This window comes from Vipera berus (genome assembly GCF_964194415.1).
Source record: "Vipera berus genome assembly, chromosome: 4".
Taxonomy (NCBI): Eukaryota; Metazoa; Chordata; class Lepidosauria; order Squamata; family Viperidae; genus Vipera; species Vipera berus.
In genome coordinates, this window is record NC_138206.1 from 92,079,628 (window position 1) to 92,107,324 (window position 27,697).

A 27,697-nucleotide genomic window follows, 5' to 3' on the forward strand; every position below is an offset into this window, starting at 1 on the left:
ATATAATCACATTTTTTATCAAAACTATTGAACTAAAATAGCCTTGTTATTTCTATTGAAACTATATCTGTGGTCGATTTCCCTCCTTCCATTATTTATTTGTATTTGTATTTTTTACCAATCACATCTATACATATAGTCTTATTTTTTGCAATTCTACATTTCAGGGAAAGGTCCATCTAGAATTGAGGCTAAGTGAAGTCATAACAGATACCGGTGTGATTTGCCATAAACTTGCTACACGGTAGGTATCCCTGGTGTTAGATAATATTTACCAACACTGTTGTTTCAAATAACTCTGAATAAGTATCCATATATATATATGCTTGGCAAAAGTACAAACAGTTTCAAAATTCAAGCTGTATTGTCAGCTAGCTTTTTCATGAATATGAAAAACCATTTTTTTGGATGTTTCAAAAATAGTCTGATGGAGTGAGTAGAAAGTATCGACTTGAATGAATAACCAAAAATAATTCTTTGGATCCCAGACACTCTTTAGGGCTACATAAACTTTGCAAATCACATTACATGTTATAGGAATATATCTTTTCAGTTGATAACATGTTTTTTAAAAAGTAAACTTACATTGGATGAAACCTAAATTTTACAAGCTGCAGCAGAATTACATCCTTTAATTGGCATGTTAACCGGCACATAATCTGTTCTATGGCATAAACAGCATAGTGTTATTACATAACATAATAATTGCCATATTTTTACATTATTAGGAAACATATAAAGGAAGAATTTTTTTTACCACAGCCTTTCTTTAGGGCTGTTGGGAATCCATTTTGGCAGTAAAGGAAGGCAGAACTAAAAATGGGTAGAAGTACTTCCGTTTCCTTTCTCTATACTCTTTTTTAAAACTCTTTCTTTATTCTGAAAATTAAATTTGAATAATGGATTTGAACTGTAATCATCTAAGTGACACAATGGATGTAATTCTTTAATGGAAGTTCTAAAAAGCAAACTCATTGCTTTTTGTAGGTAAAGGCATTGTTGTATCCAATTAGTGATCAACAAGTCTAATAATTAACTTAATGCAGATTCCTTTTTTATTTTAGCAGAGATAAATCTGTGAGTGATCTTTCCTTCTTTCTGGGTTTGATTTTTTTTAGCTATTAAATGTTATTCGTGTTTTTGAATGTTATACCCCAAACTATACAGTCAATAAAAGATCAGTTACTTTTTTAAAAAGACACTTGATTTTGAAAAGAAATATTTTTTTCTATTTCTTAAGTATAGAACAAACTCATGAGATCTCTGATTATGTTATTTTTGATTAGAGATTTCTACATTGTATACCCATTCTGAAGTTCAGGAACATCAGAAGATAAATATCTTTCCTAGAAACTCATAACTTGACTCTCCGGAAAATCAGGAAATGCTAATGGGGAGATAAACCACACCATCAGCTTTTTTTACATGAGCCATACCTTCTGTTATATTCTTCTGTTAAATAAAAGGCATAGATTGAAGCAGTGTTGGTGATGTCAGCAGTAATTCTGATAATAATACATTTCTCAATCATGCTATAAAATCTGCTCAGAAGACTTATGGCACAGTTTGTTCTAAAGTATGGTCAGAATTGCAGTGGAGTGTTTCTCCTTGTTTTGATGTAAGAACTACCAAGTATTCTGTTAAGTATTGCTCTGTCTTAAGTTAATCCAAGGAAAAGTTGATTGTGTCTGAAATTTGCCTTGCACAAGTTGAGGTGGACTATAATTGTCTTCACTGCAGGATTGGATGCCAAAAATAGCCTTTGGAGTTATACCACTCTGGAGGGTACAAAATTAGGAAAGGTTGTATTTGTTTGAGTATATTGTGCAAGATAGGGACGCAGTGGCTCAGTGGGTTAGGACGTTGAGCTTGTCGATCAGAAAGTCAGCAGTTTGGCGGGTCGAATCCCGAGTGCCGCGTAACAGAGTGAGCGCCTGTTACTCGTCCCAGCTTCTGCCAACCTAGCAGTTCAAAAGCATGTAAAAATGCAAGTAGAAAAATAGGGACCACTACGGTGGGAAGGTAACAGCGTTCCGTGCGCCTTTGGCATCTAGTCATGCCGGCCACATGACCACGGAGATGTCCTCGGACAAGCGCTGGCTCTTTGGCTTTGAAACAGAGATGAGGACCGGCCCCTATTGTGCAATATATTTTATGTTACATGCCATTGTATAATTTCATTATCAATATCTTTACATTTTATTCTTACATCTTATATCTCCATTTTAATCTCATCAAGACTATTGAGAAAATTCAGCAAGCAGATCATAGTCCTCTTCAGGTAGACCACTGGATGCCTAGAAGACCTTCTTTTCTCGCTCTCTTCATAATGGTACAGGAGACGTCACTTAATCCTGACATTCATGAAAACTAAGTTACAGTGATCAGATGACATTTTATAAAGACACTAACTAATAGGAACCACAGTTGCTGTTGAGAAACACCCCCGTTCCTTTTGACATTTTTGTATTTGTGCACTCCTTTTTTATTATGAATGAAATGGCTTGGTATCTAGAATGGGTGTAAGAATCTAGTTCAAATAACAAGACAGAAAGAAAAGCCTGGGAAGCAAGCCCAGTAGGGTAGTTTGGGAGCCCAGAAGTATAAAGCTTTACTTAAACTGGGCATACATATAAAATAAGTTTAAGTTTATTGAATTTATATACCGCCCTTTTCCTGTAGGACTCAGGGCGGTTTACAAAGTATTTAAAAACATCGATACAATACAAGAGTTAAAAACAGTTAAAAATAATTAAAATTGATCGCTGAAAAATATAAAACCCCAATTAAAAACTCTCAGCCTTGGCCGGAAAGCTCAAAGAGCCAGGTCTTCAAGTCCCGGCGGAATGACCGAAGGTCGGGGGCAGTCCTAAGCTCCACGGGCAGCTGGTTCCAAAGGGCAGGCGCATCCACTGAGAAGACCCTCCCCCTGGGTGTTATCCGCTGGCAGTCTTTTACCGGCGGCATCCTGAGAAGGCCCTCCAAGTGGGAGCGCACAGGACGAAGAGAACTTGATGCCGGCAGCAGGTGTTCCCTCAGATATCCCGGACTCAAGCCATTTAGGGCTTTATAGGTCATCACCAGCACCTTGAATAAACCATAGGCAACATGTTGAATGGCCACACAATGGTTGATTTCTAGAGTCTTTTATTTTCATCAAGACAGATATTTTGATACAAGCTTTTTCTCCCAACCACTGCTGAGAACAAATATTCTGTCATTTTTTTTCATTTTCTGTCCAACAATGTATCAGTTTGAGAGGGGGGCAAATGTCTCATTAGTTACTGAGATATCAATTCCTCTATCTCTATATGATACTCTGCCAGGTCATTTTTGCATTTGGACTAAATTGTTTTTAGCCAATGTGGATGTAATATTTCCAGTCCCTTAACTTTACATACAAGATAAATAAATGCTGCGCCCATTCATGTTTTCCTTTCCAGTGGGAGCAAGTTCCTCCTATTAGCATTAACCATTATGCAAATTCCAGCACGGTTAAGATTTTCACATAGTGCCTTGATACTAGTTCAGTCATAGAGACATACCTGTGTACTTTCATCTCGTTGTCTGGGTTCAACAAGTGAGTCATTTTTTCCAGCTCAGTTGTGATAGGAACTTGTCCATCCTGGTTTCTAGGCTCAAGCTAGCCTCTTCCCATTGTTTCAGACCTTTGAAGCACAACATAGTATTGAGATAGTGGTGTGATAATATTTCCCATCCTCCCTAAATATTAACCATTTGCACTGAAGTAAAAACCTTATGAAGAAAAACTATTGTCACAGTACTTATGTCTGGAGCAATGGAGCAATTGGCTTTGGTTTACACATCTTTTTCGGGACGAGGGAGGAGAAATGGTGACATGGACATAACTAGATGTTCTTAGGTTTCCCACTGTTTCTTGCATCTTCCCTGTTTCTCCTTCCCATACTTATAGTATGTTATGTTAATTCATTTAAGTCTAACATGTATGTTCCTTAGATGATTGATAGTAGGTGTCAGAATCCATTTATATCTCATTTCTAACTATCTCCTCTGAGCTAACCCCAAATCTTACCTCCCCCTGGATTCTGCCATTCCCAAGGGGGAGAGGGAACAGGCATGGAGTTTTATGGCTTTCACTTCCTCTCTTAAATGTAATCTTTGTTTATTCCGCCTGCTTGCTATCTATCACAATATAATCAATTGCTTTCTCACTAGGCATTCCCTCTCATCTTTTGGGCAACTAAGAAAGGGGGTGGAAAAGGGAGGAATAAAACTCTCTGGAATCTGGTTTGTTTCTCCGAATGAAGTATGAGGGGGGTTGGAAATGATCCTGCTGCAAACAGACTGTTATCTCTCTTCTCCCACCATGCGCTTATCACCTGGACCTTGGTTCATCTGGAACTGACCAAATGAACGGTGGGGTTAGGTTTGTTTGGGGACACTTTAAAAATATCGATCTGTGAGGGGATTCCTCAGATCCTGTCTATTATGCCTGCTTTCTCCTATTTCTTAGTAAAAGTTCCTGCTTGGAAAATTTTGTCTCCAAGAGTCCTTCTTTCTTAAGATGTGGGCTGAAGTGGGTTCTGACAGTAGGTGTGTAGTAGTTCCTTACATGTACTTGCAAGATGGGTTTGTGATGTATTTGTCTACATATGCATACTCGTCCTTGCTGGTGTGAATGAATGTTACCCCATTCATTCATATCACTTCAGATGAAATATTTCTTAGAAATATCTTGATAAGTATAGTAGTTCATGAGGAAAAGACAGAGAAAAATAAGTTAAGAATTTTGTTTTGCAAAATGATGGTAGTACAGCAATCCTGCAATAGAATATCCTATTTCCCTGCACATGTCCATTCAGAAAAGGCCAGAGATATGTAGTACTAAGATGAATTTCTAACTACATCAAGTTGTTCTCCTACATCCCCACCCTAGGAAAAACAGAGAGGAACATGGTTTCGAATCCCCTAGCCAACACCCAGAAATTTACAGATTCCTGAAACTCAACATGTAATTGTATAATGGAGATTCAATACATCACAATAGAATAGAAATATAATAAATAAATAATACAATACAATAACTTTGCTGTCTTGGACATGGGAAGATTTTAATAATAAATTCCCATATTAAGTCAATGAAGTTGAATATCTACATATAAAAAGGAGGAGTTTTTTAGGAAATAAGGGATGTAGGAAAAATAAGACAACATTTACAGAATTAGAATTCATAATAAAATCAATGCAGTTAAACTAATTATTAATATAGAATATTCTTAATATTCAGCATATATTCAGAATTCATTAAAGAAAATGCAATTGAAGCATAATTGAAAGTTAGCCTCTTGGGGAGACTATTACTATTCCACCTAGGATGTCTTGAAGTCTTATCAAGCAAATCAGAAATTATTTGGAGGGCAAATTTATCTTCTTAATGATTGTTAGTGGAATGTTAAAATACCATTTCATATTCACCTGTAATATAGTATAAATAGGATTATCGGAAAGAGATTTTCTATTAAAGAAAAGCTAGATCCTATGTATTCATGACACTCAGTACTGGGCAAGTTAACAGATGCATTTGTGGCTCATACTTTATCAAAACCTAGGTATTTGCCCTATTCCTTGAGAAACTACTGGAGAATCTGTGTCCTTTGTCACAGAAAATATGGAACTAAATTAGAATAATGATATCAGTCCATATTAAGTAGATTCTTGCATTCCCAAAATACAGTTGCTGTGAGCAATTGAATTCTTGCACGTTTGCTGCTATCTCTTCAGGATGCAGTGTTATACCGAGATGGATATAAGCAATTTTCACAAAAACTTAGCAGAAATGAATGATTAGCACTGAATAATTTCAGGCACAAAACATATTTTATTCAGTATTAAGATGTTAAGATGAAATGAGTTGAACGAAAAACTGAGTTTCATCTTATATGTCTATTGTATTCTTCCTTTCTCTGCCTCAACATATCATACACTTTGGCCTAAATAACTAATTCGTTGCTTGAACAAGCTATCAGATGTCAGATGTTCCCATGCATTTATCACTTTTAACAGTGATTATGAAACAGACCATTACTGAGATGGAAGATTTATCTAAAAATCCAGATATAGTATAAATGTCTACATTTTCTTGGAAAGGAAACATGGCTTCCAAATGGAAACCATTATGAAGGATGAAGAAACAAATTGGAAGCAATAGAAAATGAATGCACTCCAAATTTCATGTTATAAAATGCAGTGATGTTATATAAGGCAATACAGATGAAAAGGCAAAAAAATAATTTTTCTGGGGATTATTTTTCTTATTTATTTGTATCCCGCCTTTACTATTTTTATAAATAACTTAAAGTGGTGAACACAGATAATACTTCTTCTTCCTCTATTTCCCCTCAACAACAGACCTGTGACATGAGATGGGCTGAACAAGAGTGACAGGCTTGCCTGTTAAATCCTCACTTCCTCACTTAGAAGATTCCACTTTATTCTGACATGCTGGTTTTATCTCTCTGGGCTTCCCTTCTCTGATTACATCTTATCTCTGGCTCCAACCTACTGCTAGTGTACTTCTCATGTAATGTTCATGTTTGTCTTGTGCTTATGACTTTATTTTTTTAAAAAAAATTCCCTCTTCAGCTTTACAAAGCTACATAAAGTTTTGGGAAACACAGGGTCTTTGGTGCTCTCTGAGCTTGGTTGTTTACTTGCAGACATTTCATTACCAAACTAGGTAACTTATTAGTGCATTATGGTTGCACAAACACGTTCTTCATTGCAACAATACAATGCGGTGTCTGCTGAAGGCCCAAGAACATTCCCCAATGGCAATACTGATTTTTCTAGCCAATCACACTTCTATCTAGAACAAATTTTGTCCCAGGCTCTAGCTTTTACCGCACCAACAGCACTGTTTTGTCTATTTTTATTTTATTGTTTATTTCAGCTTCTTAGGCCTCATCCAGCCCTTTACTGAGATTAAGCAATTTTGAAGAGTAGTGATTGTTACCTTGGGGTTAGAAAATACAAGTAGTCCTCAACTTACAACAATTTGTGTAATGACTGAAGTTACAGCAGCACTGAAAAAAGTGACTTATGACCATTTTTCACACTTATGACCGTTGCAGCATCCCCATGTTCAAGTGATTTACATTTGGATGCTTGACAACTGATTCACGTTTATGACAGTTGCAGTGTCCCAGGGTCATGCGATCCCCTTTTGCAACCTTCTGACAAGCAAAGTCAGCGGGGAAACCAGGTTCATTTAACAGCCATTTTACTAGTTTAAGAACTGCAGTGATTCATTTAACACATGTGGCAAGTAAAGTCATAAAATGGCGCAAGAACAAATTTCTCACTTAGCAACAGAAATTTTGGGCTCTGTTGTGGTTGTACATTGAGGACTACCTGTAGGGTGTAGCAGAATTGGGTGCTATTAGTATACTGATGGCTGAAAATCCTTCATAGCCGCCTGCAGTGTTTCCATATAGTTTTTAAAATTATTTTATTTTTTATTTTACTGTTCTGAAATATACAAAATAAATAACATTATTTCACTAAAGTGGTATTTTTACAGTATTGGCTAAAGATAATTAATGCTCTGGTGTTTAGATAACTTAAGGCCAGTGAATATAAAAAAGATAGAAATATTATATCAGTATTAATTATAATTTAAATTGTCAGTGTTAATGAGCATAAAATTATTTAGCTTTTTTGAGATTTGAATATAACGTTAAAAACTCCTGCAAATTACATCAAAATATTTTATTATAACAATATAGGTTTCTGTCTTAAGCTGAATACTTAGTATTAAGGTCTCTTCTGTATTATTACTTAATATTTTGTGCATGTTGCAAAAAAAGATGAGTTAAGTAAATTTGACAACTAAAATTTTTTAAAAGAATAAAATAAAGGAAAAAGAAAAAGGCTACTCAGTTTCTACTGTCTTCCTATTTGTGCTTTTGCAAATTTACAATATTTATAAACATTTTGGACCTCTGGGAAGCAAGACTGCAAATGTTTAGGTTTGCTGTAATGTATACACACACACACACACACACATAGTGTGGGTATGGCTGACTGATGAGAACAAATAAGTTTGAGATGATCATATCGGTCTCCCTGGTCAGGACTGAATTACAGATTAAGGCATCCCTGACAGATGGCTGTCTCTCCTCTACTTGAACACATTCAGTAAAGGGGAACCTGCTACTCTTTTAGATAATTGATTCCACTACCAAACTATTTTTATGTTAGGAAATTGTTTTTGACATTTACTTCCTGTAACTTAAATCCATTATTCCATGTCTTGCACTCTGGAGCAATGCAAAACCAAGACCTAACTTTCTATGTGAGATCTTTCCGGTATTACAAAAGTGCTATCAAGCCCTCTTTTAGCTAAAACTGAACTTTTCTTTGTTACAGCTATTGCTAACTCATGTATCTAGTAACCACTCAATAAATATTCTCCAGAAGTATTATTGATGAACCAAGCATTTCTCATTCTAAATGTGTTCAATTATTGTTTGTTTCTTAAGTGGGTAACTTTATTCTCTTACTTTGAGCCAATTTCTCTTTAACTTTGAGACCAGTAAAAACAGAACTCCAAGGCAAGAGGTTTCCTTAAAGAACATATTTATTGGCTACAAAGTATCAGCAGAATCAAAAGTGAAACCAAGACTGAAGTTCCCTCCCAAAGGTTACAAAGTTGAACTTCCCACCCCAGTAATATGCCATTAATCACATTCCCTAATAAACTACTTAGGCAGGCTTTCTAACAGAAGGCTCAACCTGCCAAAACCCAAGCAGCAATGACCGTGTTTCCCACAGGACAATTTATTGTTTTGTCTAATCTTAAAAGCACAACTCTCCCTTCCCAACTGTGGCAACTGAAAATGAAGTTGCAGCGTTGACAGTCGGATCCTCTAGAGAAAAGAGAAATCCTGTAAATGAAGAAGAGGCTTATGAGGGTGCTTATCAAAAAATATATGTATCAATCTATCTGCTTTGACCTCGGTAGTTTTTACCCAAGTGTCCTGATAGTGGGTACTATACCAGGGGTGTCAAACTCAATTTCATTGAGGGCCGCATCAGCATTGCAGTTGCCCTCAGGGGGCCGGGTGGGTATGGCCAGGGTGGGTGTGGCCTACTGGGTGGGCGTGGCTATAGTGCGTATGGCCTACTGGGTGGGCATGGCCAGCTCTACATTGTTCGCATCAAGGGTGCCTATGGGGGCCTGGGCAGGAGTGGGACAGATCTGAGGGTCTCTGGCAGAAGGAGGGTCTCTGGGTCAGGGCCAAGGCAGTGGGGGCCGTTCTCTCAGTGTTTCCAGGATGGCTTCACGGGCCGCATGAAACCACTTCGCGGGCCGGATCCGGCCCCCGGGCCTTGTGTTTGACATGTCTGCACTATACCAAATACTGTAGTTTTCCTTTGCATAACCTAGACTCAAAAATTTGTTTTATTTCATAATAAGTCTCTCCCTCCACTACAAGGGGACCAGGTGTCTGTCTTGCAGAAGGTCTTAAAGAGGACTCCCTGAAAGGTTTCAAGAGGCTGCAGCGAAAAACAGGGTGGACTTTTCCCAAAAGACAAGGCAGTTTAATTCTACTGTTTATAATTCGAACTATGGGGAAAGGTCCAAGGAATTTTGGTCCTAATTTTTTACTAGGCAATTTGAGTCTGAAATACTTTGTAGAGAGATAGATTTCCCCCACCCACCCAAAACACCTTCTGAAGACCCCTTTTCTTGTCAGCCTGCTCTTTGTAAATTTTTGAGGCTTTTGCTAAAGCTTCTTTTGTATTGTCCCAAACAGCTTTCCAGGTGGTCACCCACTGATCTAAGGTTTGAGAAGCGGGAGGGTCCTGCGGATATTCAGGCATAGGAATGAATTCTCTACCAGCAGCTATGTTAAAAGGGGTGAGTCCAGTGCTGCTATATACTGTTATTATAAGCCACCTTGGCAGTAGGGAGGAGGTCAGCCCAGGTTGTCTGTTGGTAATCAACATAACATCTAATGTATTGTTCCACCATTGTGTTCGCTTTTTCAGCCACTCCATTCATAGATGTATGAAAAGCCGTCGATAGTCCTTGCGTAGATCTGATCAGTTTAAGGAAGTCCCTCCAAAATCTCACAGTAAATTGGATTCCCCTGCCTGAAATAATCCATTTTGGTGCTCCATGGAGCCGTTATATATGTTTAAGGAACATTTTGGCTTGGGCAGTTTGGCTCCTGGCAAAATCTCAATAGCGCAGCCAGTCATTTTGTGGGGGGGAAGGATGTCACACTCTGTCTCGCTGAATGCCTCAGCTAAGTCTCGATATTTGCTCAGGATGAGTGACCTCCCAATCTATGACGGATTTCAGAGTCTCAAGGGACTGCCCCTGGCTTTCACTTGTGCTGCTGACAGGGGTAAGAGGTGAAGGTTCCATTGCTAATCTTAAAAGTCCTCATTCCGTTTTCCCACCAGATCATGGGCTGCCACTTATCAAGCCAGGCTAATCCCAAAATTACTGCCTCAGTCATTTTTGGGACCACTATGAAATGGATGAATTCCCAATGCTCACCTGCCTCTAGGCGTACTCGTTTGGTCAAGTGAGTGGCCAGAACCCCTCCTATAAGAAATGCATCTGCCTGCTCAAACCTCATGGGTATGGGCAACAATTTGGCATGGATGCCTAAATTAAGCACTGTGGGGAGGTTGATTAAGCATCAGGTGCAGCCTGAGTCAATTAAAACATGTAAATCCATCTGAACTCCTGTCTTAGGGACTAAGAGCTTTGCAGAGAAGGCAAAAAGTGGGACAGGCTGACTCACCATCAGGTCGTCTTCTCCTTCGTCATCACTGTTGCAAGGAGCAGGCGTAGGCAAGCATTCAACCGGCATCTCATGCTTCCCCTGGGGAGGAGAGGTAACTTGTGCAGCTTGCTCCTGGCTGGCCCAATCCGACTTCTCACACACTGGTCTGGGTCTTCTCTTAGGTTTTGTGGAAGCAGTGGGTGCACACTTAGTTGGAGGAAAAGGGACTGGGCAGTCAGCTGCTTGGTGTCCAAGTTGTCCACATCTAAAGCATTTGATCAGGGGTCCAGTAGGTACTCTAGGGGAACCAGTGGCCATGGCAGGTGGGGACCACTGGGGCGTCTGAATCCTGATGTTGTAGGTCTTTGGTAGCGGTTCAGTTCACTGTATAAGTTTATAGCCAGGCGGTACCATTCATGAAGGTCAGGAATCCCTCTATAGGGGAATGTTTGGAATAAATCATGGTCCAAACTGGACTTGAAGGGGTGAATCAGTGATCGTTCAGGCCACTGCCTGATCCCGTGGTGGCAAACCTATGGCATGCTTGCCACGGGCGGTACACAGAGCCCTCTCTGTGAGCACGCATGCCGTCGCCCCAGTCCTACGCCTTCAGCACCATCCATGAGCAACCAGCATCAATACCTGCACAGGGTAAGATTGCCACACCTGCCTCCCAAAGCATTTTTTTTACTAACCTGCCTTTCGGCTACATTCCTTTTTTCTGTTCACTTCTCAGCCTTCGCCGTGTGTTTATGGGAATCTCAAGAGGTTAGAAAGTCTGATGGAACTTTTTTTTTTTACCGATAGTCCCACAAACATGTGGTGAAGGCTGAGAAGCAAAGGGAGAAAGGGAATGCAGCTGAAAGGCACGTTAGTAAAAAAAAATGCTTGGGAGAGCGAGGGCATCTGGGCAGGGGCAGGGGCAGCAGCCTTACACTGCATGGTGGCAGGAGGGTGGGGTGCGTGCCCTTCCCATCCCAGGCCAGCCCCTGCAGCCCCAGGGTGGCCATGCTAGGCAGTGGTGGGCAGGGTGTTGATGTGGGGGCCAGCAGGCCGACCAAAGCAACAGATGGAGCGCCAGAGGCTTGGGGAGGAGGGGGCTGAAGTGGGCAGTCGGGCCATTGGCAAGAGCAACGCATCTGAGTGGAAAACAGCCTCGGAACAAGTGAGGCAGGCAAGGAAAGAAATCCTCGCTTCCCCCAGAAATTGCCTTTCTTTCCTTAACTGACTTCCAGCCCCGTGCCGTTTCTCCTTCGCAATCCGCCACTGCGACCGCATGCAAGGAAACGAAGGAAGGGTTTTTTTGGGGAAAAAAGGTCAATCAATTCCAACCTCGTGAAAGATTGCGAAGTTGGAATTGGTTGATTGACCCTTTCCCCCCCCCCAAAAAACCTTCCTTTGTTTCCTTGCATGCGGTCGCAGCGGCGGATTGCGAAGGAGAAACGGCATGGGGCTGGAAGTCAGGTAAGGAAAGAAAGGCATGCTTCTCTCCTTGATTAGTTTCCATCCGTTGCTTCTTGTCCTGCTTTCAGGTGCTTTAGAGAATAGCTTGACTCCCTCTTCTTTGTGGCAGCCCCTGAGATATTGGAACACTGCTATCATGTCCCACCTCATCCTTCTGTTCATTAAACTAGACATACCCAATTCCAGCAGCCATTCCTTATATGTTTTAGTCTCCAGTCCCCTAATCATCTTTGTTGCTCTTCTCTGTACTCTTTCTAGGGTCTCAACATCTTTTTTACATCGTGGTGACCAAAATTGGATGCAGTATTCCAGGTGTGGCCTTACCAAGGCATTGTAAAGTGGTATTAATACGTCACGTGATCTTGATTCTATTCCTCTGTTAATGCAGCCCAGCACTGTGTTGGCTTTTTTGGCAGCTGCAGCACACTGCTGGCTCATATTGAAGTGATTGTCCACTAGGACTCCGAGATCCCTCTCACAGTTACTACTATTGAGCAAGGTACCCCCTATACTATACCTGTACACTTGGTTTTTCTTGCCTAAATGTAGAACCTTACTTTTTTCACCATTAAATTTCATTTTGTTAGATAGCGCCCAGTGTTCAAGTCTGTCCAGATCCTCCTGTATCTTAAGCCTGTCTTCTGGAATGTTGGCTATTCCTGCCAGCTTGGTGTCATCTGCAAATGTGATGAGTTCCCCATTTATCCCTTTGTCCAAATCATTGATGAAGATGTTGAAGAGCACCGGGCCCAGAACAGAGCCCTGGGGCACCTACTACACACTTCCCTTCATGTAGATGCGGTTCCATTGAGGACCACACGCTGAGTACGGCCGGTCAGCCAGCTACGAATCCATCTGGTGGTGATGCTATCTAACCCACATTTTTCTATCTTTTCAAGTAGAAGGTTGTGATCTACTTTATCAAATGCCTTACTGAAGTCCAAGTAAATTATATCCACACCATTCCTCTGATCCACTAATTTTGTCACTTGGTCAAAGAATGCAATAAGTTTTGTCTGGCATGATTTGTTTTTGACAAACCCATGTTGGCTTTTAGTGATAACTTTGTTCGCATCAAGGTGCTCGCTGATTCGTTGTTTGATTATCTTTTCCAGAATCTTCCCAGGTATTGAGGTCAGGCTGATAGGTCTGTAGTTTCCTGGGTTTATTTTTTCCCTTTTTTGAAGATGGGAACTACATCAGCTCTTTTCCAATCCTCTGGTAGTTCCCCAGTGCTCCAGGATCTTTGAAAAATATAGTTCAGTGGTTCTGAGATCACATTTGCCAGTTCCTTGAGAACCTTGGGGTGTAATCCATCTGGTCCTGGTGATTTGAACTCATCTAGACTGGACAGGTGCTCACTTACCCTTTTCTTGCCTATCTTAACTTGTGTTTCTATTCTGTTTTTATGGCACTATTTTTCATAGGCTGGTCTGTTTTTTCCCTTTGTGTAAAGAGAGATGCAAAAAACGAGTTAAATAGTTCTGCTTTCTCCTTGTTGCTTGTCACCTTCTTGCCACTTTCCCCCACTAATGGACCAATCATTTCCTTCACTTTTTTCTTGTTTTTTACATGTTGAAAGAAGCTTTTTTTTGTTATTTTTGACTTTGGTCGCAAGCCTTAGTTCATTTTGAGCCTTAGCTTTCCTCACTTTATCTTTGCAGGCTCGGGCTATTTGCTGATCTTCTGACTTAGTTATGTGTCCCTCTTTCCGCTTTCTATACTTGTCCTTTTTATCTTTCAATTTGTCAGAGTTCTTTATGCAGCCACCGTGGTTTCTTTTGAGAACTGTTATTTTTCCTCTTCGTTGGTATTGTGCTAGACACAATATTGTCGTCCTCTCAAAAGTTTAGGTAGGCTACCAGGGCTCAGGACCCCATGTTTTAAAATGAATTGGAGTCTTGTTTTAATGTTATGGTTCTGATAGATGAGACCAGTAAAAACAGAACTCCAAGGCAGAAAGTTCCCTTAAAGAACATATTTATTGGCTACAAAGTATCAGCACAATCAAAAGTGAAACCAAGACTGAAGTTCTCTCCCAAAGGTTACAAAGTTGAACTTCCCACCCCAGTAATATGTCATTAATCACATTCCCCAATAAACTACTTTGGAGGGCTCTCTAAGGGAAGGCTCAACTCACCAAAACCCAAGCAGCAATGACCTTGTTTCCCACAGGACAATTTATTGTTTTGTCTAATCTTAAAAGCACAACTCCACCCTCGCAACTGTGGAACCGAAGAGGAAGTTGCAGCATTGACATATACATTTTATTTTTCCTTCCTAAGGTACTAGCTGTCAAACCTGGTGCAAATTTGATAATCATTACTTCCACTAAATTGCCAGTCCTTGACTTTTCCTCAAGAACGTCTACAGGCTTATATTTTCCAGGTTGCTCTAAAATAGGAACATGTTACGAATATAGCAGATTTCAACTGCAAACTCCTGTTCTTTCATTTTACAGCAGAAAGATTTTTCAGGTTCTCTTCCCAAGCTCCTAGAATAGCCAAATATAAAGAGTTCACTTGAAAGAAAAAATATTAGAAACTCCACTGTTTAGAGCTGGTCTTTGCTTTCCCTGTTCAGTTCCTCAGTGAGTGCATTCTCTGGAATTTGGCTACCTTATATTCCTCACATAATCTCTGCTTACTCACCAAGAAATGGATAGTCCTTCATGGTTATGTTTAAGAGATTGCTTTATTATCCTTCATAGATGAGATGTAATCCCTCAGACCATACAGCTTCTCTGATGTGTTCCTCTTTTTCTTGTCTCTTTCCTCTTCATTCATTTAGTAAGTTTCCTTAGGGCTGATCTATAATATCATTGTACCTTTAAAATTATATAGTTGCCTTAATTAGGATTAGCAAAATAGACCCTAATAATTCCTTCAGTTTAATATTCTGTGGGCTTCTTCTCTTACTAGTCTTGAAAACTAATTAAACAAATTTAACAGATGTTGAGGATTTATTCTTTTTCATTAAATGACACGGAAGTCAGTTTTTTTTAAATTTTCTTACATTGTTTTCTCCCCTTTGTATTTCTTTCTTAACCATAGACTAAAAGTCCCAGTGTTTTATCTCTCTCTCTCTGTTTCCATTATTATAAAGCTGCTATCTTAATTTAAAGGGACGCGGTGGCTCAGTGGGTTAGGACGCTGAGCTTGTCGATCAGAAGGTCGGCAGTTTGGCGGGTTGAATCCCGAGTGCCGCGTAGCAGAGTGAGCGCCTGTTACTCGTCCCAGCTTCTGCCAACCTAGCAGTTCGAAAGCACGTAAAAATGCAAGTAGAAAAATAGGGACCACTGCGGTGGGAAGGTAACAGCGTTCCGTGCGCCTTTGGCGTCTAGTCATGCCGGCCACATGACCACGGAGACATCCTCGGACAAGCGCTGGCTCTTTGGCTTTGAAACGGAGATGAGCACCGGCCCCTAGAGTCGGAAACGACTAGCATGCGTGTGCGGGGGAACCTTTACCTTTACCTATCTTAATTTAATGAGAACTCTTTAATCTAATTTATGCAACTAGTATTTTCATTTCTGTTAACATTTTCTATATCACGTTCACTTTCTGGATTTACACAATTACCTTGTTTTCAAGGCTGCTTGACTAAAGTTGTTGTGTGGCCCTTTTTTTGTCCCCTCATTCTAACTATTTGGAAACATCACTTCCTGTTCATGAATTGTTAACTTGTGCAAAAAAAGTTTTCAGTATGATGCGAGATTTTACATAGAAACAGCAATGCTGGGTCTTTAGTTGCTTTTTTAAAAGTGTAAAAGTCATTCTTTTGACATCTCGTTGTGCATTAGCATTCATTAAAATTCTGCTCACATCTTCGTTGAAGAAAATGGAATCTGGGTTTTTATAGTAACAAATATGAATGGAAGGATTTTGTGAATGGTCTTTTTCGTAAAGAAAAGAAAAGAAAAGCTTGGAGCACTTTCACAATCAACTCATAAAACAATTCAGCTACTAATGAATTGACTCCCTGTCTTAAGACAGCATTATAACTGACAGGTTTTTCCCCTCTGCTTCCTCTACTAAGTATTCCAGCTGGTGTTTTACAAACTCAAAGCCTCATTCTGAGAGAGGCTTTATGATTTATAACACAAGATTGGTTCCTGTGAAGCCATTAGGGATGAATTGCTTCTTGTCAATGATTATTTGAAAGCCATCCCTGTATCTGTCTCAAAGCATATGTGAAGGAACGCTTGTCCAGCAAATGCAAATTTCAGGGACACAATTTCTTCATGTTTTTCAAGCATAATGGAAGTATCCTTCAATTATTGCTACAGATAATCAAATAGTTGCAACAGAGGTTTTTCCTGAATGGGGAAAAGATATAAATCGTGGCTTGTAAGCTAATATCCAGTGATTCTCAGATCATAGATTTCACTTATATACAGAGTAATCGCTCAGCAACCGTTCAGCTTCAAGGTCTCCCAGCACTGGACAATTAATTTGTGGAAAGGGCAGAAGGAAATTGCTATGGGTTTGAATTATTGTGAATATAAGAGCCACTTGCACCTTGACACTGGCAGTGGACAGTCACCTGTTTTGTTTAATCTCATTGCTTGTTGACGATGAAGATTCTTAACTAACCAAACTGTGACTGTGAGACTTTTGGAATTTCTGGCCTGGAGAATTAATTGAGCTATGTAAAGTCTGGATGTCTGTGTTTAATTGCTGAATTGATCAGGAAAGCCGGAGAAATTGGATGAAAGAGAGAGAATTAGACTTTCTTGAGTTACAAGAAATTTGAGAATATTGTTCTCCAAACAGAGGAAGTAGGAAAGACTAGAATAAAACAAGCATTACTACAGAACTTAAGATGGATTTTTTTGTCCAGGTAGCACCCTTTTGCCCGGGAGTGAGGGTGATCAGGCCCCTGAGCTCAGGCTGGTTTACCTTAATGCCAGATCCGTTGTTAATAAGGTTCCCCTCGTTCGAGATTTGATCGAGGAGGAACGCGCGGATCTGGCATGCATTACGGAAACCTAGTTGGGCTCGGAGGGAGGGGTCCCTCTGATTGAGTTATGCCCCCCAGGTTTCCGTGTGCTACACCAGCCACAGACTCAGGGTAGGGGCGGTGGGGTGGCGGTGGTTATCAGGGAGACTTTATGTCCGCGGGAGACCACCATTGTCCAGATTGGCGGGAGTGAGTCCCTCCTCCTGAGATGTGGTTCTCGGGTTCAGATGAGCTTGTTGCTTACATACCTGGCGCCCAGCTGTGTGGCAACAGCTTTGCCCGAGCTGTGCAACACCCTCTCAGGGTTGGCGGTGGAGTTCCCCAGGCTTATAGTGCTGGGAGACTTCAACCTGCCTTCCCTGGGAGGGTCATCGGAGCTAGCCCGGGAGTTCATGGCCTCCATGACGGCCATGGACCTGACCCAGGTAATTCAAGGCCCGACCCATGTGGGGGGTCACACTCTCGACCTGGTGTTCCTGTCTGGGCAGTGGTTGGATGATTTGGGAGGGGGTTTACCTGTTGTTACTCCCCTGTCATGGTCCGATCATCATCTCCTGCGGCTGGCCTTCCATTATGCCACCCCCCGCTGCTGGGCGGCGGAACCAACTAGATGGTTCCGCCCCAGGCGCCTAATGGACCCTGAACAGTTCCAGATGGCGCTTGGGTCTATACCTATCGCCCTCACTCACAGCCCAGTTGATGCCTTGGTGGATGCCTGGGAAAGGGCGGCCACTGAGGCACTCAACTGTGTTGTACCGTTGCGACCTCTGACCCGGCGCAGATCCTGTTGGGCTCCATGGTTTTCTGCGGAGCTCCGGGAGATGAAGCATTGGAGACGGGGTCTTGAGAGCGGTTGGAGGTCCAGCCGTTCCGAATCTGACCGATTGCACTTAAGAACCTTTATAAGGTCTTATCTTGCTGCGATGAGGACGGCGAGGGCTAATTACTTCGCTGCCCTCATCGCGTCCGCAGATAATCGCCCGGCCGCCCTGTTTAGGGTTACTCGCTCCCTTCTTAACCAGGAGGTGAGGGAGGATCCCTTGCAGGGACGGGCCGAGTAGTTTAGTCATCATCTGACGGACAAAATCACTCAGATCTGGGCTGGTTTGGACTCTGACTGGACGGAGTCTGACGTGGAGGAATCGGACGGTCTTGAGCATGTTATCTGGACTGAGTTCGATCCTGTTTCCCCTGATGATGTGGACAGGATCATGGGGAGGTTGAGCTCCACCACTTGTTTGTTGGATCCGTGCCCCTCCTGGCTGGTTTATGCGGCCCGGGAGGGGACACGAGGCTGGTTCCAGGCAGTAATAACTGCTTCTTTGAAGGAGGGTGTCTTCTCCGCCGCCCTGAAGGAGGCGGTGGTGAGACCCCTCCTCAAAAAGCCTGCCCTGGACCCGGCTGTTTTAAATAACTACCGTCCAGTCTCCAACCTTCGCTTTCTGGCAAAGGTTGTCGAGAGCGTGGTGGCGCATCAACTCCCTCTGTTCCTGGAGGAAACTGATTATCTGGACCTGTACCAATCGGGTTTCAGGCCCGGGCACAGCACGGAGACGGCATTGGTCGCGCTGGTGAATGATCTCTGGCGGGCTCGGGACAGGGGTTGCTCCTCTGTCCTAGTCCTATTAGATCTCTCAGCGGCTTTCGATACCATCGACCATGGTATCCTACTGCGACGCCTCAGGGGGCTGGGAGTGGGAGGCACCATTTTACGGTGGTTCTCCTATCTCCTGGGTCGTTCGCAGTCAGTGTTGACAGGAGGGCAGAGATCCGCCCCGAGGCCTCTCGTTTGTGGAGTTCCTCAGGAGTCGGTTCTCTCTCCCCTCCTGTTCAACATCTATATGAAGCCACTGGGTGAGGTCATTCGTGGTTTTGGGGTGGGGTATCATCAGTACACTGATGATACCCAACTCTTTCTTTCCACCCCGAACCAACCCAGCGATGCCCTCGCCGTGATGTCCTGTTGCCTGGAGGCGGTCCAGGTCTGGATGGGGAGAAACAGGTTTCGCCTCAATCCTGCCAAGACTGAGTGGCTGTGCTTATCGGCATCTCGGACTAACCAGTTCATTCCACCTTTAATGATGGGGGGTGAGGTGTTACCCCCCGTTGATAGGGCTCGCAACTTGGGCGTCCTCCTGGATTCACAGCTCAATTTTGAAGACCATATAGGTGCCGTGACCAAGGGGGATTTTGCCCAGGTTCGCCTGGTGCGCCAGTTGCGACCCTACCTGGACCGAGATGCCCTACGCACAGTCACTCATGCGCTCGTGACCTCCTGTTTAGACTACTGCAACGCTCTCTACATGGGGCTGCCCTTGAGGACCACCCGGAGGCTTCAACTGGTGCAGAATGCAGCCGCGCAAGTTGTGATGGGAGTCTCCCGATACTCCCATGTAACACCTCTTTTCCGCGAGCTGCATTGGCTTCCAGTTGCCCTCCGGGTGAGATTCAAGGTGCTGGTGATGACCTATAAAGCCCTAAATGGCCTGGGTCCGGGATATTTGAGGGAACACCTCCTGCCAGCATCAAACTCCCTTCGTCCAGTGCACTCGCACAGGGAGGGTCTTCTCAGGGTGCCGCCGGTAAAAGATTGCTGGCGGATAACACCCAGGGGGAGGGCCTTCTCTGTGGATGCGACTGCCCTCTGGAACCAGCTGCCCGTGGAGCTTAGGACCGCCCCTGACCTTCGTTCATTCCGCCGGGACCTGAAGACCTGGCTCTTTGAGCTCTCCGGCCCAGGCTGAGAATTTTTAACTGAGGTTTTTAGTTAAGGGATAATTTAATCTTTTTAATTGTTTTTTAACTTTTGTATTTCGTACTGTTTGATTTTAAATACCCTGTAAACCGCCCTGAGTCCTTCGGGAAAGGGCGGTATATAAATTTAATAAAATTAAAATTAAACTGTTTGGAGCAGCCCATGGTGATTTCTATCAGAGCTAAAATTCTTGTGAAGCTATACTTCCTTTTCCTGCAGCTGTTCAGTTTCTAGTAGTCAAATACTACCTTCATGATCTTAGTTGACTAATGCCAAAACCAGGCACTAAATCTACTTCCTCCAGTTTGTTAATCTCACATTTTGCTTCCCTTGACATGAAGACTAGCTGTTTTCAAGGGACATGTCCTCATGATGTCAGCTTAAAACCAGTCTTTATTGTTCTAGTTTGGGAATTGTATTTTTGTTCTTCTCCCAAGAGAAAACTTGCCATCTGTACAGTCTAGGTTATCACAGGAAGGAGTCCAGAGAGGACCTGATTGGGGAAGGGATCTGTACAGCTGGCCCAACTAAACTCTGGAGGAAATTCCCCCTCCTCAACTGGTTGTTGGATGTTGTGCCTGCAGGGCCATTTTGGATTTGGCTGTGAAAGAAAGCAGACAGCTAATCTTTTTCTCTTTACATTGCAACTCAGGAGATTGATAGTTCTGTCAGCCAGGAATGCTGCTATTTGGGAGATCATAAAATAAAGAAAGCACGTGAGACATATAAACACAAGGGAGTGGGGAGAGAAATTGAAACCAGCCTTTCTGGCTCACCAAACATAATTTTCCTCATTTTCTTGAAGGAAATTGTGTTCAGGAGTAAGAAAGAAAATAAAGATCCGGTGGTTCAATAGCACTGAGAAGTCTCTGGTTCAGGCTTCTTCTGCTTTGTATTTCAAGTCAGCTGTTCCAATCACTTGCAGATTATTTGGCAGTATTGTCAGAGAAATGGAAGGTTGATATACCTGTCAGACAATCCCCTTTCCTCCCCCAAATCAGTGCTTCAACCCCCAATTCACTCAGTAATTCACTCCATATACAATGGAGAGGCTGGTGTTTGTTTTCTCACTCATCTGTGATGCTGGTTGAAAGGATTGCTGCTCAAACTACTCAGTGTTGTGTGAGCATAGCAACATCACCAGGCTTAATTACTGAAGCACAATAAAGGCAGGCTATGAGTGCAGTAAAACTGATATTAATACTCTTTCCTCCTGAATGAAGGACAGAAGGAGAACATATGAACATGGCTTTGACAATAATCTCAACTGCCATCAACCTTAGGCAGTATCTGAGCTAGGAGGTAGCAGTTGTAATTTAATAGAGTTTAGTCAAGAAAGGGAAAAGTTGCTCAAAAAGGTACACCACCAAGTTCTATTTATTACAAACTTGTAGATAAAATAAGTACCGTATTTTCCAGCGTATAAGACGACCCGGCGTATAAGACGACCCCTGACTTTTGAGAAGATTTTCAAGATTTTTCGTCTTATACGCCGGAAAATACTTACATGCCAGTTGCCAAGTGTCCGACACAAGCCCGATTCAGATTCAGCCCCGTCTGATGCAAATGGTGCAAAGCCACGCGCTCTTCCAGGCCAGACTCTGCAAACAGCACGCCAGAAGCCGCAACCACCACGGGAACTCTGAGTCCCCGCCTTTCGGCAGCCTGCATGGCCAAGCGCGATTCGGCTTTGAGATAGCATTTGCAGACAGAGCAGCCGCCGTGTCTGGAGCCAAGCCCCACCCAGGAGATGGTTGGCCAGGCGGGCCCGGAAGACGCGCTAGAGAGCCGGGCTTGGGGCGGCCATGCTGAGGCCGGCTGGCAAGGGCCGCTGCATGGTCTGCGGGCAAGAGGGGTGCCAAGTACCGCTGTTCCGCACTCCGTGACCAGGCAAGCAATTCTTCCAGTCGGTGCGGGTCAGGCGGTGCCTCGGCAGGAGCAAAGGTGCTCCCTTCCTACTGTCTGTCGCGGCCTACGGGCGTGACATTCAGCGGGGCCCCTCTTCGCAGCACGCCGCACGGGCCTCACCCATCTCCCCATGGACGCGCCTCCCTCGCTACGAGAGCCACCCCCGCCATCCCTGCATGCCACAGACGCAGGCCCACCTCGACTCGTGAGCCTGCCTTCTGCGCGTCGGCTGCTTCTTCCGACCGTCCGACGCCGCGTCCGTCCCTCCAGCAATCGCTGGCCTGGCTCAGAGGCAGGGGAGGCTCGCGAAGAGGAGGCTTCTCCCTCCCGTCCGAACCCCGGTGGCGACGGCGACAGCGGCGGCTCAGCTCCAAGCCGTTCCTTCCCCTCCCCCGATCCGATGAGTGATTGACACACCGACGCCCGGCAGCTGGCCAGCGCGCACGCACAGGACAACTCTGCCGGGTCTTGCCCGGTGCCAGCGGGCTCCGCGGCGTCCTTGACCGGGACCGGACCCATCCGGGCTGCAGTGCCTAGACGCGGTGTGGGCTGGGAAGTTTGGCGGTGACATGCTGGCTGGGAGGCGGCTTCGGAGCGCGTTGCCGGGGACTGCAGATCAGAGAGGTGAATAGTATTTTCTGGCGTATAAGACGACCCGGCGTATAAGACGACCCCCAACTTTTGAGATGATTTTCATGGGTTAAAAAGTCATCTTATACGCCGGAAAATACGGTATCTGATGGTTCTGCAACAGATTTTGGGCTAATAGAAAATGAGTCCTATTAGGAAGCAGAACTGGTTTCTTGGATGGAATTCTTTTTGCTAATGTGAGGAAACATTAGAGATTTGTTGAAGAGCCTATTATACAGTGGTAAAATAGTCTCTGGAGAGACCGTTATTTGGTTTCTCAGATTCTATAATCTGTTGATGTCATTCTACCTTGATGTAGTGCCCATGAGGTACATGAGTGATCTTCATCTGTTACCTTATCAGCAAGGATGCTACAGCTGTATTGCTGCTTCACATGTAGGTGAAATGGGAGCAGAATGATGTTGCAAAGAAAATTCCACACCATGGATAATGACAGAATGATACTTCCACAGTGCCTTCTCTCTCTCTCTCTCTCTCTCCCTCTCTCTCTCTCTCTCTCTCTCTCTCTCTCTCTCTCTCTCTCTCTCTCTCTCTCTCTCTCTCTCTCTCAACAGAAATTAGAGGGGGAAAAACCAAACCTTTTCTTAATTAAATACCAGGGCCTCATAATTGTTAGGCAAGAATGAGCTCATAACTTGCCTTTCTTGAGCTCAAAGCCAATAGATTGTCGTCTCTTTTTAAGGGCCATAGAGTTGACATTAATTACATGAGCATTTATAGATTTCCACATGAATGAATAATTGTATGGCTGTGCAGAGTGATTCTCTTTTGGCTTTCTATCCAGATGCATGTTGAATTTGGTTCTCTGTTCTCCTGACATTTGACTGAAGACTGCAGTCAGCAAGTCTCTAATGTCTTTTGTTCTGCAATATATCTTGAAGAGGATCTTAAGCACATTTTTTTAAAAAAATGTATGGTTATAAAAGTTTATTTTATCTGATTATTATTCTGCCTCCTGTTCTATTATATTTGTGATCCAACAAAAATCAGTTTTAACAAAATAGGAGCATCTGCAATGTATAGTCAAGATGGCAGCCCTGACAGTGCTTACCAAACTACAGAATAACAGAGCTGGAAGGGACATTGGAAGTCCAACCCCCTGCTCAAGCAGGAGACCCTATACCATTCCAGAGAAGTGGCTGTCTAGTCTCTTGATAAAAGTCTCAGTGATGCAGCACCCACAGCTTCTGAGGGCAAGCCGTTGCACTGGTTAATTGTTCTCACTGTCAGTAAATTTCTCCTTAGCTCTCGGTTGATTCTCTCCTTGATTAGTTTCCATCCATTGTTTCTTTTTTTTTACTTTATTAAATTTATTATTTAAAACATTGGACACGGTACAAACGGACTGACATACCTTCTTGTCTACAATATTCATATATGTATATGTACACATAAAATACACGTAAGATACAAATCAATTATATATAATACAATACTTAGAACAATCAACCAATCTATAAATTCTAATAGAGACCTTCCTTTTGTTCCCGCCAAAGATAAAATTTATTCCAAATTTTGTTGTAACCTGATTGGTCTTTATTTTTAATTTCCAAAGTTAATTTATCCATTTCTGCGCATTCCCAAATTTTCCTTATTACCTCGTTTTCTACTGGAATTTCACTCCTTTTCCAATTCTGGGCAAATGACATTCTTGCTGCTGTAATAATGTGAATCATCAGATACAACTCGTCTTTGGGGTATTTCTCTTTTGTTATGCCCAATAGGAAAAATTCTGGACTAAACTCAACTTCTTCTCTTAATATTTCTTTTAGCCATGTCCAAATCTTTTGCCAAAATCTTTGTGACTTGCTACAGGACCACCACGTATGAAAATATGTACCTAATTCTTCAGAGCATTTCCAACATTTGGGAGATACTGTCTTATACATTTTGGCTAAACATGCTGGAGGAAGATGCCATCGGTAGAACATTTTGAATAGGTTTTCTTTGTAAGATGAAGCCAGTGTTATTCTTTTATTTCTGTCCCAGAGCGTTTGCCATGTATCAAGGTCAATGCCATGTCCCAGATTTTTAGCCCAAGTCAACATAGGGTCCTTCACTTGTTCCTCGAACAGCTTATGTCCCAGAAGCAGATTATATAATTTCTTTATCTGTTTATTATCTGGGCCCAATAATATTTTGTCCAAGGCCGTTTCCTGGGTGTTTATCCCCCATTCTTTTTTATCCTTCCCGAATCTTGATTGAATCTGTAAATAGGCCCACCAATCTAGCTTTATTCCTTGTAAATCTAATTCATTTCTAGACTTCAATTCCCCCTCATCATTCATGATATCCTTATATGAAATTATGTTGCCCAAATCGAATAGATTTGGATAAACAATCGCTTCGAGAGTGGATAGCCAGACTGGTACTTTAGTATAATTGTGAGTTCTAATTTTGTTCCAAATGTTAAATAATGCTTGCCTAATCCGATGTTTTTGAAAGTGTGAAAATAATCCTTGTTTCTCAGTCCATAAAAAGGCGTGCCAACCAAATTGTAAATCATGACCTTCTAAAGTCAGTAATCTTCTATTTTTCAAAATTATCCATTCTCTAATCCAATTTAACGCCGCGGCATGGTAATATAACTCCCAGTCTGGCAATCCAAAACCCCCGTTTTCCTTTGTATCCTGCAAGTATTTCATTTTAATTCTTGGTTTTTTCCCTTGCCAAACAAAATTTAATGACAGTTTGTTCAGATTTCGGAAAAATTTTGAGTCAAGTTGTATTGGAATATTTTGGAACAAGAACAAGATTTTGGGCAGGACATTCATCTTGATAACCGCAATTCTCCCCAATAATGAAAGGTTCAGGTTTCCCCATCTTTCCAAATCACCTTTTATTTGTTTCACTATTTTATCATAGTTATCTTCTTTAAGTGAAGTGCATCTAGCCGTAATATTGATTCCTAGGTATTTTATTTTTTTGACTATTTCTATGTCCATAATTCCAGCCAATTTTTCTTTTTGTTTATTAGTCATATTTTTAACAATCATCTTAGTCTTATGTCTATTTATTCTCAATCCAGCAACTTCACCATATTTAATTAATTCTTCCAGTAATTTTGGTCCCGTGTGGTATGGGTCCTCCATGATAAAGACCAGATCATCCGCAAATGCTTGAAGTTTAAAAGTTTCCTTTTTAATAACTAATCCTTTTATCTGTGGATCATTTCTAATTATTCTCGTTAGGACTTCTAGTGTCAATATGAACAGCAGTGGAGATAGGGGGCAACCTTGCCGTGTTCCCTTTTATATTTGAAATTTCCTAGATGTTTCCCCATTAATAATTACTTTTGCTTCCTGGTTAGTATAGATTGCCCTAATTATGTTTATAAATTTTTCACCCATAGCCATAAAATTAAGTTGTTGATATAAAAAAATGTATGGTTATAAAAGTTTATTTTATCTGATTATTATTCTGCCTCCTGTTCTATTATATTTGTGATCCAACAAAAATCAGTTTTAACAAAATAGGAGCATCTGCAAGGTATAGTCAAGATGGCAGCCCTGACAGTGCTTACCAAACTACAGAATAACAGAGCTGGAAGGGACATTGGAAGTCCAACCCCCTGCTCAAGCAGGAGACCCTATACCACAGGTCTGCAACCTGTGGCTCCAGAGCCACATGCGGCTCTTTCAGCCGTCTCCTGCGGCTCCCAGTCCTCTGCTATGTGTACTCCAAAAAAAAAAGTGAGACTAAAAAAGTTCAACCAATCAATTCAAATATGCAGGGTAGGTGCATATCTCGCCTTGGCTCCACTCTTCAGTCAAACTCTGTTCTGCGCATGCGTGCATGTACACGCATGCGCACACATTTTTTGCGGCTTCCAGTTTTTCCTTTTGTGAGGGAACCGGTTCCGAGTGGCTCTTTCACTGTTTCAGGTTGCTGACCCCTGCCCTATACCATTCCAGAGAAGTGGCTGTCTAGTCTCTTGATAAAAGTCTCAGTGATGCAGCACCCACAGCTTCTGAGGGCAAGCCGTTGCACTGGTTAATTATTCTCACTGTCAGTAAATTTCTCCTTAGCTCTCGGTTGATTCTCTCCTTGATTAGTTTCCATCCATTGTTTCTTGTCTTGTCTTCTCGTGGCAGCCTCTCAAATATTGGAACACTGCTATCATGTCACCCCCAGTCCTCCTCTTTACTGGACTAGACATATCTAATTCCTGCAGCCATCTTTTTGTTTTTAATACATATCAACATGCAGCAATACTCCAATCAACACCACCGGAGCTCCCATTTTGATTTTTTTTTTAACCTGCAGACACCTCAGTAACAAAAGGGCAATCCATGTGGCAATTTGTGGTATTCTGCATTTTTGAAGTGAAACAAAAAATTTGAAGAGCAACCTTTTGTTGCATTTCCTATGGTGATATTCTATGTAATAGTTGTCTTTTTGTTTAGAGTTCTAGAATGCCAGGGGCTCCCGATTGTGAATGGCCAGTGTGATCCTTATGCAACAGTTACACTAGCAGGACCATACAGGTTAGTAACATTTATTGCTTACTCATTTTTTGCAATCTGGTTAAAGTTAAATGAAGAATCCAATGAAATAAATAAAAATGGAGACTGTCTTTAAGAATTTGGGAGTTAATATTAAATTCCTACTTCTCTTTATGGAGAATCAGATTTTATTGTGGTAACATCTACTGGTCAAACTATTGCTGTTGCCCCAGATCATGTGATTCCGTTGTAAGAGGTCCACTGACAACTAGTCTGGGCATAATTCAAAGAGCTGATTATGCCCTATTACACTATTTAAGAGCATAGAACAGGTTATCTTCTTTATAAATCACTTTATAAAGCTTTAAGAAAATGAGAAAAAACTCAGCACAAGATAATTACAGTGCTTGCTTTTTGTTGATGCGAGTTTGGAAAGTGTTGGACTAGAATTAGAGATATGCAAATTTAAGTCCACACTCAGGAACTGAAAATCATAGGGTTTCTTTGAACTTCTAGAGCAGACATGTCAAACACAAGGCCCAGGGGCCAGATCCGGCTCGCGAAGTGGTTTCATGTGGCCCACAAAGCCATCCTGGAAACAGTGAGGGAACGCCCCCCGCTGCTTTGGCCCTGGCCCAGGCCAGCCGGGAGCCAATGTACAATTCCATGGTGGCCATCTATGCTGAAACGCATTCAGTCTTACCTCCACAAGGCCGTCTGGAAGCAGC

General features: G+C 42.3%; 1 protein-coding gene across 3 annotated transcripts in view; it reads left to right on the forward strand.

Annotated features, from left to right (window-relative positions):
- RASA3 (RAS p21 protein activator 3) overlaps positions 1-27,697 on the forward strand; it is a 152,102-nt gene that overhangs the window by 80,973 nt on the left and 43,432 nt on the right. For all 3 annotated transcript variants that reach the window (XR_014026323.1, XM_081326879.1, XM_081326880.1), the window contains 2 exons: positions 168-244; positions 26,931-27,011. Coding sequence is in view for 2 of the 3 variants with exons in the window: in XM_081326879.1 (XP_081183005.1) it covers positions 168-244; positions 26,931-27,011 (158 nt within the window). In the remaining variant the exon portion in view is untranslated. The remainder of the gene's footprint in view (positions 1-167; positions 245-26,930; positions 27,012-27,697) is intronic.